General features: G+C 35.5%; 1 protein-coding gene across 3 annotated transcripts in view; it reads right to left on the bottom strand.

Moving 5' to 3' along the window:
* RB1CC1 (RB1 inducible coiled-coil 1) overlaps window positions 1-20802 on the bottom strand; it is a 65120-nt gene that overhangs the window by 5556 nt on the left and 38762 nt on the right. For all 3 annotated transcript variants that reach the window (XM_056483998.1, XM_056484000.1, XM_056483999.1), the window contains exons 13-20: window positions 20647-20750; window positions 17725-17851; window positions 10788-12703; window positions 6965-7124; window positions 4706-4814; window positions 4345-4585; window positions 3309-3360; window positions 2208-2255 (exon numbers count right to left, since the gene is read on the bottom strand). In XM_056483998.1, coding sequence (XP_056339973.1) covers window positions 2208-2255; window positions 3309-3360; window positions 4345-4585; window positions 4706-4814; window positions 6965-7124; window positions 10788-12703; window positions 17725-17851; window positions 20647-20750 — 2757 coding nt within the window. The remainder of the gene's footprint in view (window positions 1-2207; window positions 2256-3308; window positions 3361-4344; window positions 4586-4705; window positions 4815-6964; window positions 7125-10787; window positions 12704-17724; window positions 17852-20646; window positions 20751-20802) is intronic.

Here is a 20802-nt window from a genome sequence, read left to right as displayed (position 1 = left end):
CTGTGATAACAAGAAATGACAATGTCTGACTAATGCTACTTCTATCTCTAAAGGAACACCTATCCCACAGGCAGGCAAGTAGCAGGGGAAGCTGTCAGATGTAAATGTATCAGTTCCATTACCCTCTGGTAACCTCCTCACAAAAGACAATTCATAACTGCTCCACAGAAACTCTGACTAGAGATCCTGCAGATTTTCCATCCATTCCCACTTCCTGGACCATTTATACTTGCTATTCAAATCTAGATTGCTCACACTTGAAGATTAGCATGTGATTTTTCAGCTGTAACTCAAATATTGTTCCCTACAGTGAATTTCCTTCCTATTGTCAATGTTGCCCCCTGCCTTCCCCAGAGGCAGTACCAGCCCCTGTCTCCATATGAGCTTGAAGCCTATTCACAGCTCATTTTCTTAATTTCTTCAAAGAATGGGTCCAAATTGAATGCAATACATCACAGAAAGCTCTCAAATTCTGATAACACTTTTAGCAGTTTTCTTTACACGATCCATCTTCAGATTTTTTTAAGGCTACCTTTCATTCTTGAAAAAGTTGCAGCTAGCATGACATTTGTCAAATTTGCTTAGGCTGTTCACAAAAATGTTTGAGAGTTCTCCTCAAATACCCAGAGCAGGTAATTTTTTGCTATTTTTTCAAAACTGGAGTAAGTGTTAAATGAAAACACAAAATAGCTTGACTTCTGCATTTTCCCCTAATTTCTAACTTCAAGAAAAATAGAACAAATTAGAGTGTTGAGAATAGTTACATTAAAACCAAGTAAGGAATGTTTTATAAGTACAATTGTAATAGCCTTTATAAAGAAAAATTTCTCAGTAATTTACTGTAACAAAAATCCTGTAATAAAATTCCAAGTATTAAAAGGAGCTCCTTTTAGTTCATTGTAGAAATAATACACAAGTTCTTCTGCAAAAGCCAGTGACCTATGAAGATTTACTTTTTCACACAGAATGCCTTCTGAGCTCCTTATCTAAAGTACCTCAATTAAAATAACCATTGGTATTTAAGTGTTGATGTGTCTTTCAATTTTAGAATTGCATTTAAAAGGAGGGGAGAGGGAAAGAAGGATGAAAAGACAAACTTATCTATGTAAAAACTCATTTTATAAGTAAGGAATTGAAAAGATATGAAGTTCCTGTGCCCATTCAGAAATCAAATTTGAATTGCTTTAGAGACCAATGAGCTGCCAATTTCTCCTACATTGCTTTGTATTAATCATAACAAGAATAATCTTCTATTTGTCTTGTACAGTGTTTGTTCCATTTTATTTTACTCTAATATGACAGATCAACAGTTTGATTCAGGAAATCTACAGAGAGGTTTAGAAAACTGTCTGGGTGTATTTTAAGTGTTATTGTAAAATCTATACTTGAATAAATTCTGTGTACTTTACTGACATTCTGAATTTAAAAAAATCCTTTAAAAATTTTACTTGTATGTGTCTTGCAATCCTTTCTTACACCTGACATGAAGTGCAACTTCCCACAACACAGATATCAATTCCTACCAAACTTCTAGGTATCACCTATCACTTAAAGTGTGATCTCCATGGCCAGTCCAACCGAAGGATGCACCTGTTTCCCACACATACAGGAATTTTTTTAAGATTTAAAACTGAGACCTGCTAGCAAGGATAAAGTGGGAATAAATAAAAGGAGAAGAAATTATAGTGCAGGAATAAAGGGAACTCTGTCACTAAATTATTTTTCCTTCCATAGGCATTTACTGTATTTGAGCATTTCATATGGTGGCTGTCTACTACTAAGCAGAATTACAGTTTCACACCTTACAAAGCAGGCAGGTGCAGTTTTCACAAAACAATCTGTAAGTTATTGCTAACACTCCCAATTATGTTTAAAGTGCAGGCATATTTATATTCTTGTAAACTGGCCTTCAAGCTACTGAAAACTGAGTCATGGTGCCCTGGAAAGTCACACCCCCTAACTCCAATTCTGGGTGGTCTGTGTTCTTTGGGAAGAAGTCACTCTCCAGTCCTGTGAATGTTTTTCCATGAGAAGACTAAGCTCAGGTACCTCTGGAAGGTTATCAGCTTACCTATTTACCACTTGCTTAACCCTTAAAATATTTCTAAAATTAATAAAAAAAAATTTTTAGGTTTTAACAAACTTAGCATTTTAAAGCTTTTTTTATTTTTCATGAGGCTTAAAAAATGTATTACACAAGTACTTACCAATCTTTGATTTAATCTCTTATTTTCCTCCTCTTTCAACTGCAAAGTCTACAAGAAAATCTTAATCTGATTAATTGGATATTATACTTTATACAGTATAAACATTTTTTTTTAAATGTTCTGATATGACTAGAGCCCTACTTGTACAATACTATATTTTTCAGTTCTAAAACAATTATCAAAATATCTTTTGAACAAAAACATGCAAAACTCCCCTTGAAGTCTAGTAATTATCCTAGTGTTACAAACTCTACTGTTAAGATTTTACCTCCATACTCATATTCCTCTTTCAGTTAGAAAAACATGTCAATGAGAGAACAGCAAAAGAAATGTAATATATTACTATGTTATAGCTTCTACAACAAATAGCTTCTATAGCTTTCTACAACAAATCCTTTGTAATCAGATGACAGAAAACAGCATGTATGTGCTCATAGTCAGAAAAATCCAGGAAGCTGCATCATTAACAGAAAGCAGTTCTGTTCTTTATTTGGTCACAGATTTTAGTCCAAGTGATCCTGGAAGTTAATGACATCTTTTTTATAAAAAAAAAGGTCGACTTTAAAAAGACAACTGAAATGAACTTAGATATGACTGGTCAGTTAAAAATTACTAGAATCTGAAATACTCCAGTGTAACTACTAGAGGTAAATCTCACATTTTACCAAGAATACAGCCTACAAGGAGAAATTACCCATTTTCATGAAAAACTCAAAAAACAATCTTAAATCCTATCCAGCTGTTTTGTATGGCTTAATAGAAAAATAAATTGTAACTTTTATCTTGTAGAGGAATTCTTTGAGTCAATGATCTGCCACTCCCAAAAAGAGACATTACACCTGAGTCATTCATACTAAAGCCTACCTAAACATAACAAGGATAGACCAAGAGTAATGTTTTAATAGTTATCTTGAATTACAAGATATCACTGAATTACAGTGACCCAAAAGCACAACAAAAAAACATTCCCTGAAATCATATTTATAATTCTTGCAGACACTATATTGCATCAGAGCATATAACTGAGAAAGTCACAACTTCACATGCATATATTTTTAAGTACTTAGTCAAAACACTTAACCTCACAAACAATCTACTCACTCTTTCTAACAACATTATCCTCTGCTTTTCTTCAGACATATGAACATTTTCACTAAAAGAGAAAGAAAATGGATAGGTTAAAAACTTTTTTTGATCATCAAAAACTGTCTTTTACACATCTACCTGCCATCCTCACTCAGTGAACAGTACTGTATTTTTGCTAGCATTGACAGACACATGCTGAAAGAATCAGCATTGAACCATACTAATCATTACTCCATTTTAGTTAAAAAGCTGCTTAGCTCTCATGTAATAGGAAGCAGTCAACAGAAACCTGTAAAAGTGTCTGTCTAATCATATGTTGAGCCATAAATTTTTTGTTCACAAGCTCACTTTAATTTTTTTGTACATTTGTTTTGAGAATGCAAATGAATGAATGAATGGATAGAATGATTACTATAAGAAACAGCTCTTTTTCTAAAGAGAGAGTAGTTCCTTGTTTTATTATGAATGCAAATTTAGTTTGGCAAGGACAAACTGTTTTCATCTTCACTTCCACAAAGCCCTTTAGTGCTCTGGGTATGTGATTCTGGGTTAGGCAGCATCAGTTGTGATGGACAGACTAAAGTCAATGTAAACACATCTAACAATTCTATTCTTGTTCCTCAGGTAAAAACCTTGCTCCTCTTGTCTGGGTCCCAGTCAGGTTTCTTCTGTGAAAGGTCTGGGGGAGATGCCTGGGATTCCTTAAAACACTAGTGGCATGAAAGGGAGACACTGCTCAAAAGATGTGTCAGTAACAAGCAGCCTCCCAGCTCATTCACCATTACAGTTTTCCTTCTCTTTAGCTTAAGATTTTCTGTACTGAGGTATATTCTTTCATGCCATGATTGTGGAGCCAAGTTTCACCTTGAAGCTGCATTCTTCAAAGTCATCAAACCCACACTGTACATTTTGATGCACATGTATTTTTAAAAGAATATTTTCAGGAAGGGTATCAAAGGCAGGGGGACAGTTAAACACGCTCATCTGTGCTTCACACCACCCAGAATGAGAGCATGCTTTGTGTATTTCTACTCTAATGCCCCACACTTACTGCACAGCCATCATACTGGTTTCCATGGTGGAGTCCATTCTCCCTTCAGCCCCAAAGTCAGCAACCAATCTGTCTGTGTCAGTGGGCACATCAGCTGCACAGGCTCCACAAGCTTCTGACACTGCTGCCAAGTAGGTTGATGGAGAAAAATTACTACTTCTCAGCTTATTAACTTCTTCTTCAAGCTTCTTCTTCTCTTCAAGTAAGCGAGCTCGATCTTCAGAAAGTGTTTCAATCAAATCTATGACACAAATAAACAAAATTTCTTTTAATTATAGCAGCACTAGGGATCAAAACCAATCTGCACAGAATGGAATAGCCCTATTAGAAAATATGAATATTTCTTCAGAACTTTGCTTACCCTTATCTTTTTCTTGCTGTTGTGTAAGCACTTTTAATTTGTCACTAAGATCATTAATTATATTTTCTTTTTTCATCTTCTCTCTTGCCAGAACAGTGTTAAAGTTGGTCTGAAAACAGAAAGGATGTATTACTGAAATAAGGAACGTACTGTAAAAATACAATGCAAAATAGTACAAAAGACAGCATACATTTCAGTTTTCTACATTATAGTTAAACAGAAAATTACAACTTTTTCACTTGTTGCTTTGGTGAAGAGATAAAATGCCTGTACATTTTATTTTTATGTTTGTTTGTAAAATTTTCTTGCAATTAATTTTATTTTTAACCCTCATTCCCTCAAGCCTGATACATACAGTATCAGTAAAGACATAATTTTTAAAATCATAAGTTGTTGTTTTTTCTTTAACTATAATACTTTCTTTCCAGCTAATGTAAAATAGTTGAAAATCTGTATTTAAGAGTTACTTGAAGGGTTCAAATTATTAAGATAAAGCTGAACTGCATCCAGATATATTACATACAATGAAAAAGAAAAATACCATTATCGATACACTATAAACTGAATTTAAAACATGTTTCAAGTCAGTGAACAATTAATTGTTGCAAAAGATACACAGGAATCCTGGTTAATAGCTTGAATAGGTGAACATAAAAAGAGGCCAGCATAGCCTTCAGTACCAGTCTGACAAATCTTTCCCTCTATTGACCATTGTGCCCTTTTACTCTTAGGGTGCTGCTGAAGAGACAGACAAAATCTACCAACAACATCTATTAAAAGGGTATTTCAAACTAACTTTCATTTTTCTGTGAATTTGAAGATTGTATTGATATATGCCTATCAACTCTCAGTCTTAAAACGCAAACTATTTGGTTGGCTCCACACCTTACACAGGGCACAGCAGCTTTTGTTGTATGTATGCATAACAAAACTCTCACACCTCAAGCATAAGTGACATCACTAAGGAAACCACATAGAGGAAAGAAAACAGAACTCAAAAAAGACAAAGGCAAGACTAAATACCCAAAACGTTCAGTAATCAGCACAGCCAGTGAAGTAAACCATCAGCACTGACTGATGCACCATTTTTCTGTTTTTGGGGTATTTGTCTGCTTTGGTTAGGGTCTTTCTGGGGGGGTGGTAGGTTGTTCTTGTTATGTCTTTAAAAAGTTCCAGCTTTCCCTGGAATTTGCTGTCAAAGCCTCAGAACCTTCCCTTCCCTGCTCTGCTGCAAAAATGAAAAATACTATTAGATAATGAGAAAAATGGAATACTAAGGAATATTGGTAAAATGAATCTAATGATTACCAATGCAGGAAAAATTTCCCATTAGATTTATTATGTAAGGCTAAGTTCAGTATTAATGCTTACAGCCCAATTGCAATAATTCTCCTTTCTTTATAGCCATCTGCAGTTCTGTGTTCCCTGCAACAAAAGTGATTCATAGCATTCATTCACTAAGCTGGCTGATCACCACCTTTGTCTCTTTGTCCTTATTTGATCCTAACACAGCTACAGTATGGAGAAGTGCTTAAAACAGAAAATCCTTTCTCAGTGTTCAAAGGCAATAAAGCTGCAGATAATAGCTGTAACTAACAGAGATTTAATTTAAGAACTCAAGACTCATCTACAGAAACTAAGAGGCTCAAGATGTTTTGAAAGGAAAAAAAAAAGTGTGGATACAGATATTAAAATATTAATCCAGTGCAACATGATTGTTTAATCAAGATAAGGAGTACAAAATGGCTTAAAGTTTATTATGTAAAATGCAACATACTTTGAACCTCAAAATACAATGTATTTATGCTTTGAACCTCAAAACACCACCTGTCCATGGCAATAAACTTTAAAAGCCAGTAAGCAGCCTTCCAAAACAATTAGTATTTCAAATAATTAATTTAGTGTTGTCCACAAATTTTGTAACACCTGGTATCTTTCTGCAGTTAAAGAGATGAATGAATATGAATTTCAAGCACTTAAAAACTGAATTTGGATTGCCATTTGTTTGGTAATTGGTTTGGCCTTTTGGTCTTATTTTTTTCAGAGGGGTTTTTTCGTTTGCTTGGGTTTTTTGGATTTTTTTTTAATGATTAAATGTTTGATTCTATTAACACATCCTATCCTGCCTTCAGATAATCACACAGGTTTAGAATGTGCAAGTGTTACAGAGCAAAAGAGAAAGCTGTACTCTAATTTCAAAGCAGCAAAAGAACACAACTGTCATGGGAGCAAAAATAATTTTTAAAAAATCAGCTTTACCTGCTGCTCTGCAGTGAGCGACGTTCTGATGTTCTGCATTTCCTCATTCTTTCTTTTCTCTTGTTCTTCAAGTTGCTCTAAGAACTTCATTTTTTCTTCCTGAAGCTTCTCCTGAAGTTCAGCAACTAAGTTTGATTCAGCAGATGATTCAGCAGGAGGACTTAAAAGAAAATGTTTAGGCTTTAAATGTGCAGCATATACCAAGCCCCACAATGTATGAAACAAGCACACACTAAAAATGTCAGACATTCATTTTGAGACATTATTCCTGAAATATTTAATAAATACTATATTGCAATTCAGCCATTACTGACTTCAATTCTACTTTTAATCATGAGCATCTCACCAATTCTTACTCTTGGGCATTCTGTGCTTTTGGTGTAGCACACTGGCTCTAACTTTGAAGTTTTGTTGTGGGGGGAGGACTTCTGTTTATACTTTTACAAATGTAACAGAAGGCGTGGAAAGTGATAAAAAGAACAAACAACTATCAACTTTACAAAGATACAGAGTATGTCAAAAGGCAAAGCCTTCAGAAATATCACATAAGGAAACCAATTCAGCAATAAATCTAATGCTAAGGAATCCAGATGTGAAATTCAGAACTCTGGAATGCAGAATCTGGAAGAAAGCAGTAGTGATCATAAATGAAGGAAACCATCAACAGTCACAAAGGCAGGAAAAATAATGGTTTAAGGATAACATTAAATGGCTTTTGAAACATTGTTACATAGGCTAAGTACTTTTCACCACTGAAGCAAAAACTAACTACACTCTTCTGTGTTTCAGCCTGAATTATCAAGAACCTCCCACAAGAACTTCAGAATAGAGAAACCCCTATGTAGGGCAAGAATTGTGAAAAACTGCATTATTTTATTTTTTTGTTATTCATCTTCACCAGAATCATATGCAAACCATATGGATATTAAAATTAATCATATTTAAACCCAAAGCTCTTAGCTGAACTAAACCAAAGCAGGAATCATCTGCCTCTCAGATGGATTGCCTGGAGTACTATTTGCAAATAACAGCCAAGTAAAGGATATTGCTTTTCTGCAAATGATGCTAGCACATTACCAGTTTTTATACCTCATCACTGTACCAGGCAGTTTAAGTATTTAATCTAGAAAGGTCTATCAACTACAGCAACAGTGACAATGCCTAGCTTTATTGTTTTCTAGATACCAAAAGTACCTATCTTCAGATTGGGGTTTCTTTGCAAGCAAACACTTGTGCTCTAAGATGACAAAGGATGTACTTAACAATACTGCTGTTCTACCAAATGGGCATATACTGAATATACAAACTATTACGCAGCAGCTAAGCACTCAAAAAGCCCATAAGAAGCTTTAAATAAAAGAGCTCTGGAAGCCAACTGAAGTTCTCAGAGTGGTAAAGAGCCTCTGACATTCTAGAAGTCAGAAGTAAAACAAGCAGAGTGAAGAAAGTCATTAAACACTCAGGCAAGTCTTTTTTTTGTGCCACCAAGAAAACATTTTCATGCTTGATTAAATTTCAATTCATTTCTAAATGAAGCCTAGCTAAAAGAGACAGAGGACATGTGCTCTGCTGTGGTCTGACAGAAGTGGCTGGACAATACCAAGACTGGAAGATACCAAGCAGTAATTCCATCTTCAAAGCAGCTGGGATTCCTATTCTATGTCTGACATTCTTTACAGTATTATAATATTTACTTTACAGTATTATATATATTTTAACTAACCAGAAAACAGCTTCAAAATGTTTAACAACAAATCATTAAAGATATTGGCGTTTTCTCTACTGTTTTACACTACTACATAGTGCAGAAAATGGAACTACAAATGCCTTACAGTTTTATTATCTTTCCTAATCAAAATGACTTGATTTTCAGACACACCAAACCACATTAATTTTTACACTGTGGTAATGCATGGATAGCAAACACTTCTTTGTTGCCTCTAAATATTTTTGTTCATTTTCATAAAAGTTCAAAAAGTAAATCCCTGACACCAGCGCAATACTCAGATCAAATTTAACAATCCCTCTTTCTGCCTGTACCTTCTGAATGGCTAATGTAACATTACTCTTGCCAAAACAACAAACAGTCACATGCTAAATAAAAGTTGCTTTCTACCATTACAAACAACTAAATAGTGACTTTGAAATATTAGGACAGATTTACTTAACATATATGCCCTTTGGAGATAAAAGGTATCTCGATTCATAGAGAAAAAAAAAAAAAACTACCAGCAGACTAAAAGCATAAAAAGAAGCATTAGGAGGCAAAATATATTCCAACAGCACACTAAAAATTAAATTATTTGACAAAACTTATAACTAACAGCACTTCTTTAGATTGAAGCACGTAATATTTCTTTTAAATACATTATCTGTTTTATCCAGTTTGGATAGAAGACACACAGCTGTGCTTACAAGTTCAAATTTAAGTGTGGGTGGATTTTTAGAAAGTCTGATGACATAGCTACATCTTTTTCCTGCTGAGTCAAGTTCTTCAAATTTCTACAACGAATCAATACACAGAAAAGGGAAAGAATGCAGAATTTATAATTTTTCTTCTCATTTCACTGTATTTCATTAAGAGAATATTTTCTTCAATTAAGGGCTGTTTTAAAGTTTCATTATATCCCAATCTTAATTCAAAGAACAATATTATCTTGATGCATTTCTTTATGCATTGACAAGAAAACACAGGCACTAACACATCACATAATTAATGACGGATTTGCTTGCATTTGAAAAACGTGAGGTAGCAGACAATTCCAGTGAAGATACTCCCATTTCCCTTGGACTGTGCATGACCTCCCCCCTCTCTTACCTTTTTTTTTTAACAGTACATTGACACTCAAAATTTAAAAGCTAACTTAATCTTTTGCAGTATTTTTGCTTTTATGCCCATTCTGCCCATTTTATTGATCTTTGCCCATTTCACATACCTGGTATAGCCTAATACCTGGGAAAAAAATTAATCTGTTTAGATATTTTACAAACAAGACCTATATGTTGCATTGATTCACACTACAAGAATATAAATAAGTAATGCTAGTATTTAAAAAAAAAAAAAATACTGTTGCTAAGCCTTAGTCACACTGAAAAATTCTATTTCCATTCTAAGACAGCACAATCTAGGCTGCTGGCAGGCATTATGAGCTCATAAGTACATAAAATACGAGAAGTCAGAATGAATAATTCTATGCATTCTTGGCAAAGGAAAATCTCTGCAGAAATTAACAAAGAAAAACAGTGATGTTAGAGTGTTCTTTATGACTATGTTGCACCTTTGTGTTTCATATGAAGCTTAAACTGAGGATCCTGAAGTATGTAAATGGGGCAACAAAAGTCTATGGAAGTCCATGTGGCCATGGGACAGGTCTCAGTCAATCCTGTATAAATTCCAACACAAGTTTTCATAGACCATTATCACCAACCTACTGTACAGCTATCCAATAAAGAAAGTTATCAGGCTAACCTAAAAGCCAGCCACTGCATGTTCTCAAAGTGCTAGCAGAGCAAGGTTGGGAAAAGAGAGAGGGGCTGAGACCATCAAAATCAGAATTTCAAGTAACTTGCTACTGTGGAAACACTCTATCAGCACGACTGAAATATAAAACTTTCATGGCTGTCTTGAAATCATCCTGTACAACATATTTTACAATCTTTGAGATTAACTCCAGACTGATGGGGACATCAGTACCTATAAAAAGGAAGCAACTTGAAATGTGAATGTAGAAATAAAACTATTTTAGTTACTGCACAGAGTGTCCTGGATATAACATATTGATTAAAATAGTAGAAAAACACAGTAACTTAATTGTTACAGTACCTCTGATTCACTTGCATCTCAAGTTGTAGTATTTTTTCCAAAAGCCCTTTTTCAGCAGCTTCCCTCTGCAACTCCAACTCTTTACAAGCAGTTTGCACTGCATCCTCTTTTTCACAACTGAGCTTCTGAATGAGCAACTGCCTGTCTTGTTCGTGGTTAGATACTAACAGTTCTTTCTCTTCCTTTAGCTTATGGATAATGGCTTCATATTTTTCCTGCTGCTCACAGAGAGATAATTTTTCTGTTTTTTCCTTCTCTAGTGCACTCGTTTCCAACTCTAACTTACTTTGCAGTTCTGTCATTTGCTCTGAAAGTCTTTTTTCTGCCTCAGCAGTTTTTTGATGAAGAAGAGTTACTTTATTTAATTCAGTTCTAAGCAAATTTGATTCTTCTTCATATCTATTTACTAGCTCAGAAATACACTGATCTTTCTCAATTGTCATCAGAGTCCTTAGTTCTGATAAGCCCACTTGATATTCATCACTGCTGATTTGTATTTTATTGTTTAATTCATCTATCTCCTTTCTTAAGCTTTCTGTTTCCTTGTCAATCTGAGATCTTAACGTCTCTTGTTGCTGGTTTCTGCTTTCTTCCAAAAGAAGCTTCATTTCATCAGTTTCTGCCTCTTTCAGGGCAAGTTCAACTTCTAGCTTACACCTCAAATCAGACAGATCTGAAACTTTGAGTTGTAACTCTTCTACTTGTTGTTGTTTCTCTTGCATAACTACTTTATGAGATTCCTGCATTTGTTCAAGTTTATGCTGGTTCTCTTTATTTAATTTATCCAAACAGTCCTTGTGCTCAGCTAAGACCTTCTCAAACTCCTGTAAATGCCTGGCTTGTAGGTTGCTTTCCAGTTCTTTTAAATGGCTTTGCTCTAAACTCTCAAGTTCTGCCCTCAGGAGTTGCAGTTTCTCGTTATTTTCAACATGAAGTTTTTTCAAGTCTTCAAGAACTATTTCACGTGACTGCCTCAATTCCTTGATTTCAGAACTTTGTGTCTCCATTTGGCATTCCAATTCAAGTAATTTCTGGTCTTTTTCATTCTGAAGGCAAACTACAGCTTCTTTCTCATTCTTTACTATTGCAAATTCATCATTTTTATTCTGAAGAACTTCCTCAAGGCCTAACAGATCCCCTTTTAACTTTTTGATTTTCTTTTTACTTTCTTCACCATCCTCCAATAATTTATTAATTTTAGTTTCATACTCACTTTTCAAAGACTGCAATTCATTTTGATGTTTATCATTTAGTGCTTTTTCAAGTGAAAGTTTTACCTTTTCAATCGTATTTACTATTTCTAAGGAAGTACATTTTAAAGAATTAGAAAAGTCACACTGTTCTCTTTGTACAAGTGTTCTGAAATGGCAAAGATCTTCTTTTATGCCTCTTAAATGTACCTTTGAGTCTTGAGCAATAACCCTACACTTCTCCACACGAACACTGAGAGAAGCATTTTCTACTGAAACATCCTTAACACAAGAACTTGTATCTTGCATACGTCTACTGTCTATTGCATTGATAACTGAAGAATAAAGAGATTCCACCATCATTTCCGGGCTCTGTGGGTCACTTATTACATTAGGAGACGCTGGATTCTCTTCTATCACAAATTCATTTACTGCTGACATAAAGTCAGATTCTGGACTCTCTGCTAATGAATCCAAGTCTAATGATCCTTGCTTAAGAGCTTGCTCCAAGTTTGGATGGGCAATAGTCTCAAAATCGAACGTGTGAGCATCAATGCTGTCTGGAGACAATTCTTCTAATGGAGCTGGGGGACACACAGGAGGACACAGGGGACCCTGAAGACTGAGTGATGGAGGAGTTCTTGAAGAGGTAGCAATTGCAGTTCCTGTAGTACTTTCCATCCTTGGTGTGGTAGCAGATTGTGGCGATGCTTGGCTATTGGAGGCCTACAAGTTATAACAAGAAATAAACACAAAGTGATAAGCGGAACTATTAATTTTAAAAATTAATTCAAAACCACCAGGCAAAACAAGAACTTAAAAATCAGCCTTATTATTTGTAACAATCCAAAATATGTACTACTAAAACTTAAGTAAAAATTGCAGAAAGTCAAAATCTTCCATTAAGTTTCAGAAAAGCATCATTTGTAAACACATAAATAAATACTAAATGTTCACCCAGCCAAAAGTCCTATGTAGAACATACCCAACTGTATCTTAACAGTCAGAAATAGGCCTTGGTTCTTACAGCCTACTTATTTCAAATTTCCTAATAATTTTGTTACTAAAATATTTTTTTTATTGCCAAAATATTAAAACTCCTTTTGTACCTTATGCTATTAACTATCATATACAACAGAGAATATGGAAGCCCTAATGCCAATAATACATCTGTAGATTCTTAAGACAAAAATATAAACCTTAAGCTTCAGCAAGTTTAGAACACATTCCAGTGTAAGTCAAAAAGCAAAAGCAATGTACAGCCTCAGTATCCACCAAGGATGCATTCCTGAAATAGTTTGTAATAGGATGGACAGCAATTTTTCCTAGGAAAATTACAGTGAAGCAGAGACAGTGAAAATACATAAAGTAAGTAGCTGTGAGACACAGAATTAAAGGGTATGCACAGGATCATCAGGATCACAACCTGGAAGAGATGCAAAGCTTTCTAAACAGTTTTTGGTGCTCTGAAAGATCCTAGATGTATTCTCTGTAACACCATAGCTCAACCATTACCTTGCTCTTCCATCCTTCATCACCAAGAACTCCTTTGATTTTATTCATCTATGAAATGCGACCACCTTGAAAAGAAATAGTTCATGAAGGAAAACTCATGGGAATTTTTCCAGTAGAAAATTCCCATAAGATGTTCAGTCTCAAAGTGCTGGGAATCTGGTGGTGCTCTTCTTCACAAAGCCAACACTGCCTCCAGCTGATAATTCTGTGATCCCGCTCAGGCCTCTTTCCCAAACATTTCCCACTGCCTCCATGCACCTAAAATGCAAGTCTGGTGTTCTTCACTCTGTTAGCTATTATTGAAGAAACTTCTGCCATTCACTGATTTCAGCTACTTGACTGGCAACAGTTAGTGGAGCTTGGCAATAAATGTTCAGCAACAGAACTCCAAAAATCCCAGAAGTGACAAATACTGATCTGCTGCCACATAAATAGCTATTTTTTGCTTTCTTGATCTTGTACAAATGATTGTTACTCAAAAAGGGACCCTGTCTTCCTCTGTACCAAGCAAATCTTTTCTTAATGGAGATAAAGTGTGTTTAACAATTCTCAACTGTGATTCTATTTCCAGTTTCAATGCTCATTTATTTAGCAGAGCTGCATTTGCACCTCAGCTCGCTTAGTTTTTGCATCTTTAATGAATCTAAATCATACAATGATTTTTACATCATTGTGAAAAAAAAACCTTGTGGTCACTGCACACAGAGAATACTGTATTTATGAAAAGTGAACAGGACATGAGACAAAAATGGAAAGGAAATGCTCATTTTTAAATTATTTGATTAGCCCAGGTTTAAGCATTTCCCTTGGATTTAATGTCAGCTTGTTTATCTAAGAAAACTTACAAACAGAGGTGTTGAAGGGTAGCGTGTATTCTGATACATACCTGGGTTCAAAGCATGCTTTAAGTGACAAACATTACCATCAATAAACCAGAGCTTTAACAATAACAAAAACTAGCATCAGACACATCAGGCAAACACTACAAAAAGCACTTCAAAGACTTTGAATACAGGAAAGTCCTACAGAAATCCACATGCAAAGGAATGATAGTATCTACTTTTGGCAACCTTGCATAATTGTCCTAGAAGGTAAAGAGTAAGGATATATCATAAAGGAGAAATTAAAGAAAAATTGTCACTCTGTAGAACAATAATGAACTCTGTTTCTTCATGATCTGAGCCTGTAAAATAACACATGCCTCAGCAGTGGCTGCTGGGTGCCTAATGAGAGCACCCAGCTACTGCTTAGAGAGGAGTTAAACCTCACATTATGAGTGGCTGAAAGTACACAAAGACTTTGTTTACTGAGAAGCCCGTGCCTGCTATCTAGTCTGTTTACAATCTATGCAATGTATGCACATGTCACACACCAATTTTTGTAATGACAAAGGAAGAGGAGTCAAGAGCAAACAATAAAAACATAGAGAAAAGCAGAATTAATTTCCAAGTTCTCAGGTATTGCAGGATTACATGCCTTGCTCGAATTATGTTACTACAAAAAACAGTAGTCTGGGAATGCTGCAATTCTCAGAAAGATTACAAGCAGTGTTTCAATTCCAAACTCAAATAGAAGAATTGGTAGATTTATGATCTGATTTGAAAAGCCAGTTTCTCTTATAAGAAAAACTTTAAATACTGAAGGATTGCATATGTTAATTAACTACTAACCATTGAGAAGACACCTTAATCATCTTACCCACGAGCACCTTAGCTTTTCCTGGACATCTTTAACCCATTTGCTGATCTGCTTAAACTCTGTATTATGGAAACAAGAGGGCACAGCAACATCTTTGATGGGAGGCTATTAAATTACAAAGAATAAGCAGAAGATCTTAAAAATGAAACAGATTTTGAAGTACTAACAAATTAAACAACTATCCACAAAAACGTCCTTTAACTACTCCTGTGTAATACTAAAGTAAAACATTATCATTAATGTTCTATGAACTTGAAAGCTGAAACAGTAAGAGCTATGGAGACACTTGAAAAGAAATACTCCCAACACCCCCAGTATTCTGGGGGTAAGGTATCTCCTCTGACTTGCTGTTTTCTCACTTGTCTGCAGTCACAACTTTTCCCTTCTGCCTAAAGCAACTATTAAAAGACAGTTGCTGTGGCTGATGCAGTAGGATGAACTTCCACTTGACTCAGACAGAATTCAACTGCTGTACTACCAACAATCCAGGGAAACCATCCCAGTCAAATTTGAAGAACCAGGTTTCTGCTGCTACTAGTATGGAAAGAAGTTGGATGTGCCTCCTTGGTAGGAGTATGAGAATAATAATATGGCTCAATGCTTAACCTGCACAGTTATTGCCAACTCTGCACCAAGCTGGGACAGTTCACCACCACAACAAGTGGATGCATGAAGATGTAGGCATCTTCAGGACAATTATGAAATGTTTGGTCATCCTTCTAATTATTTATTGTGAATTCCCAGCAATACTGAAGCTATAAAAAGGAGCACTTTAAAAATTACTTAATTCTACACCGGCAAAAGTAATATAATTTAAAAAAACACTTTAGATTATCTGCAGAGCAAAATAACAGAGAAAGACCTTGTGTCTTTCATGAAGTAGCAACAAGAACACTGCCTTTGAAAAGAAAAAAACTCTGACAAATCTGTTTGCTACAATTCCAAAAGCAGTTCAAATGAATCACTGAAATGACACACAGAGATGGGTATTTTCAAGATGACATCATGAATGGTCCAGCTCTGACTGTGCAATGCAATTTACTCTAAGGAAAGAGACAATTATCCAAATCTGTCTAAGCACCTGACATTTCTGTGTGAGTGAAGAATCCAAATTAGTCAAACAAAAGCAAAAGAAAAGAGTATTTTCCTGATTTGGCAAACATCTTTTTCAGTACAGCCAGACACTGATAAAATTTTTCCAGATAAGTATGTCAGAACAAAGAAGGGGAAACTAAAAAGACTTAAAAAAATTCAGGCACATTTTCTGTTTCTTTCCACTGTTACTATTCATATTTTGAATTAAAACAAATTTCACATTCTTCTGGCACAGTAAACCTTAGTGAAAAAAATAATTTATTAGAACATCTAATACTATCCTGGCTTCTTACAAGAAAAATTTGAGGATGCTCCATGTTGGGAGTAAACTTCTGTATTTTAGAGCAAGGTCTGTTGTAAAGGCACGTTCAGAAAATGGCAAAATTTCACTTCCTGCAATTTCAATGGCTGTTAGTGTTCAGGCCCTAATATTTTTATTCTTAATGACTGTTCATTTGAAAAGCAATCTTCATAAAGAGAGCAAATAGCTGTGAAATTACTTAAGTGACACACCTTTTCTAAACTGCAGAATAAAGAGCAGCCCAGATTTCATATTTTACACAAATAAAAGATTTCCAATAAATCAGCTGTCCAAATCCCAGAGAAATAAAAAGATAGAGAACTTCATGTCACTTGGTTTAAGCAGAAAACTGCCATTCAAAATTAAACATGTCCATAGACTTATCTGTTATATAAGATGCTTCCAGTAAGCCAAGTGCATAGAACAATTTACACTGCAGACGATAACACAGCTCCTGGAAAAACCTACTGATTTTCTACAGCAAAGAAAGCCCAGTTTGAATCAGACAACTTCAGAAAAAATCTTAAGCATTGCTAAATTCTCCCTGAGAAAGGCCACAGTCAGAATCTAAAAGGAACCTATTACGTGTACCTTGAAAGTTAAAGGCTGCATGCACAGAAACAAAAGTGATTGGCAGAAATACAGTTTCTAGGGGAAGGAATCTTTTTGACAGGCAGAGTAAAGCTAGGAAGAAATCTTTTTACCATCTGTTCCTCCTATACTCAAAGGAAAAGACTGCACAACAGCCAACCAAAGCCCTAAAATCTCCTTAACTGCTTGTGGCAGAAGGACCTAAGAAACAATGCAGAAATCCAGAGAAGTAACAAATTTTCTGAATACAAACTAAGCAATAAAGGCAGAATGAACACATTCTGCACACAGAAGATTTGAAAATCACAAAACAAAATATAAACAGTGCAATTCTACTTCTACAACTTGTGTGGAATAAAAACACCTGTTAAATATTCTCAGAATATTTACAAGTTCATGTTTAGAAAGGAAACTTATGCAGTTAATTTTTAAATTGGGAAAAACAAAGATGCATTCTAAAGTGTTTGATGTAACCGTATTATGAAAATATTCTGTCTTAAATATAATATTCTCTTAAATTTTTACTGATAAAGAAAACCAAAAGTACCTTTTGTTCATTCAGCAGGTCTGTAATGGTTTGTGACATTTCATCCAAACTCTGTGCTGCCTTGACCAGGTTATGTAGAGCACGTACATGCTGGTGAAGAGGTTCAAAGTCACAAAGTATGGGAACCCTTAAAAACAGTACAGGATTACTTTTTTTTCACACTGTTAGTTTAATACTCCAATCCATGAAATTATTAGGTGCATATTTTAAAAACACTAGGCTTTCTTCTCTGTAAGGTCCATACTTTCTTAATTTAATCTATTTTATATTGAAAAATGTCTACTAAGACTTCCTGGTATTTTTCTTTTAATAATTGGGCAGTTTAAAGGAGTCATAATGATGCCTTCAGATCCCAGCTTTCTGTTCTGCTTGGGTATACTTTCCGTTGTGCTTTAGGGTGATAAAGGTGAAACAGTCTGATACCAGCTATGGGCTCAAGGACAGTTTCTTCAGACTCCAGGCCCAAAGTATAAACAACGTGAGAAGAGGAGGGCAGGCCAGCCAAGAGAAGAGGAGGAGGACACCTTACAATTTGAAACTATTAATTGGATGGTTGACTCCTGTATGTAAATGGACTGAAGTCTATAAAAATGTAAAATCATGTGACCAAGCTCTCTTTTGCATCCACCTTGGAGCCACTTGGGCAGGGCAGGGGCCACGCTGTGGCACTGTTGCTGCCGGGGTGTGGCCTTTGAAGGCCTTTCAATAAATACCCATTTATTTCCCCTAACTCTGTGTGATCTCTGTTCCAGCTCCTAAAGGCAACAATAATAAACAGTGATGAGGAAGTAATTCCAGTCTTTCCTCCCAAGGAAAGCATTTGCCAGTAGTACCTAGAGATCTAATCACAGCAACAGAAGTGATTAGATCTCTAATTGAAGCACTTGTGTTTGTAAATGGCTATATCTTGTCTCCAGTTGGATTCTCTTCGATCCAGCTCTTCCTTTGAAGAAGCAATTAATTCTCTACTATTTTATTTTCATGACAGATAAGCTAAATGATCAAATTTCAAGTGTTGAAAGCTAAAAACACAAAGCAGGAGTTCATTTAGACTAACAATATAGTAAAAGCAGATTACACTTCAATGTATTCTGCATTCTCTATTCAGTATATAGGGCAAGTGGCATCAAGTGTATTTTTGAAGAATTAAGATTTCAATAGCTGCCCAAACACATAATTTCAGAAGCCTGAAGGACTGTAAATTAAAACATCATTTTAATTAGGCAGCTGAGAGGTTCAGTGCTGACAGAAAAAAGCTTAGTGCAAGGTCTCAGTTTTGCCTGTTGCTTGCTCTTTACATGTTAAATGAAAACACCAAAGAAAGTACTGCTCTCAAGTTTCCTCTGAAGATCAGCATCTACCCAAGGTGTGTGACAGCTTTTGCCCACTCGAGTTGCAAGTTCACCACTACCCTCTGTATTTTTCACCAAATGCAACCCTGAGCCCAGAGATCAGGAGGAATGACATAATCCCACCTCTATTGCCATCAAGTGGAAAACTATGTCACTACAATTCAAACCAACTAAAACATCTTAAGTCAGTGATACGTTTTCTGACAATAGGAGGGCAAAATTCTTCCTGAACTCAGTATTAACTTGCAGGGAGGTTGTAAAATTCTCACAAATTAAAAAATCAGGCAAACATTAGGAATAAGATCATATTGTTGCACTTTTTTCCCCACAAAATTGATGAGGAGAAAGCCAAGGAGCAGAATAAGAGAAATTAAAAGGGTACATCAGCTATAACATGACCTATGGCAAATCCACTGTCAAGGTGACTGAGCTCACTACACTTGTTAACTACACCAATACCACCATAAAGATAGTCAGGAATTCTGAATCAAAAAGATTGCCAGTCCAAAATACAGGTGAAAAAAAGCAGTGAATTCAGCTCTTGCCTTATGTACCAGTAACAGGTATTAGGCTGACACTGCTGGTGAACCTGACAGATGGCATCTTCCTCTTGCATTTACCTTTGTAAATGCAATCCCAACTTTGTGGAACTGTAGCCTCAGGGCTTTAAGAAAAAAAAAAAATATCACAGCAAATCTCAAATCTCTAACCTCTAACTGCAGATCTCTTTTAGGAGAAGGATTATGATGAATGCAGCATCTGAATGTGTTCATACTGAAAAATCTCCTCCTAGGCAGAACCTGCCATAGAACTTGCTACTGCCCATTTCTGGCCCATTATCTTGGTTGGCATTTCTCCACCTTGACTGCTCTGAGTTTGGAAGCTCACTCTAGCAGTCATCTTTTTCACAAAGATATCTCCAAGTTCTAGATAAGGAACTAATCCTGTAAATTGCTTGTGAGACAAACCAGTAGCATTCCTGCCTACATATGCACATCTGCCTCATTGTTGGGAAGTATGAAACATAGAAACAGAGCTTCTACTCATTCCACAGACAGCAGAGGCACTTAAGAGAATACACTTTTTAGTAAAATCAGTTTAATAAAATTGGTGAAAAAGTAAATATATAGGAGATGTCTATGATCTCATGCTGAGCTGGAGACATTTATTTTACCTCCCCTAGAATACCACAAAACAAAGTGCAAAAGAAAAAAGAACCAAAACTCATTCAGATCTGACAAAACATAGTTATGAGTTTATTTCAGTTTAAAACTGATAGCAATTTTTTTTTGCTTTTTTTGCTCTGAGGTAGATCAAAGGAACAGCCGAAATCCTTCACATCTCTATACAGAATAGACATGTTCAAATCATCAGACTTGAGTACATATGTATCTGCATTAAGTGAGGGAAGATCATTGCTTAAGAACGGTAATAAATTAGAAAATATCCATGTTTGTTCTTTATGGAAAATTACCTAAGAAGGTGAAAAACTGATAGGGATGGGACTCCCAGGAAATAGGGGAAACACCCTCTATTTCCATAACATACAAAGTGTAAAAAGGGGCCTTACCTGAGTAATGGCTGTACTTCTGAAGGGCAGAAAGATTGCAAAAACTGCAAGTCACTCAAAGAGATATCTGGAAGCTCACTGTCAAATCTGCGAGGTTTTCGTGTCTGTAAAGAAGATATTAATTTACACATTACTGTCAAGTATCAGATTACTAAA

The sequence above is a fragment of the Oenanthe melanoleuca genome, chromosome 2 (assembly GCF_029582105.1).
Source record: "Oenanthe melanoleuca isolate GR-GAL-2019-014 chromosome 2, OMel1.0, whole genome shotgun sequence".
Taxonomy (NCBI): domain Eukaryota; kingdom Metazoa; phylum Chordata; class Aves; order Passeriformes; family Muscicapidae; genus Oenanthe; species Oenanthe melanoleuca.
Note: the sequence above shows the minus strand (reverse complement) of the source record. Positions and strands in the feature narration are given on the sequence as shown.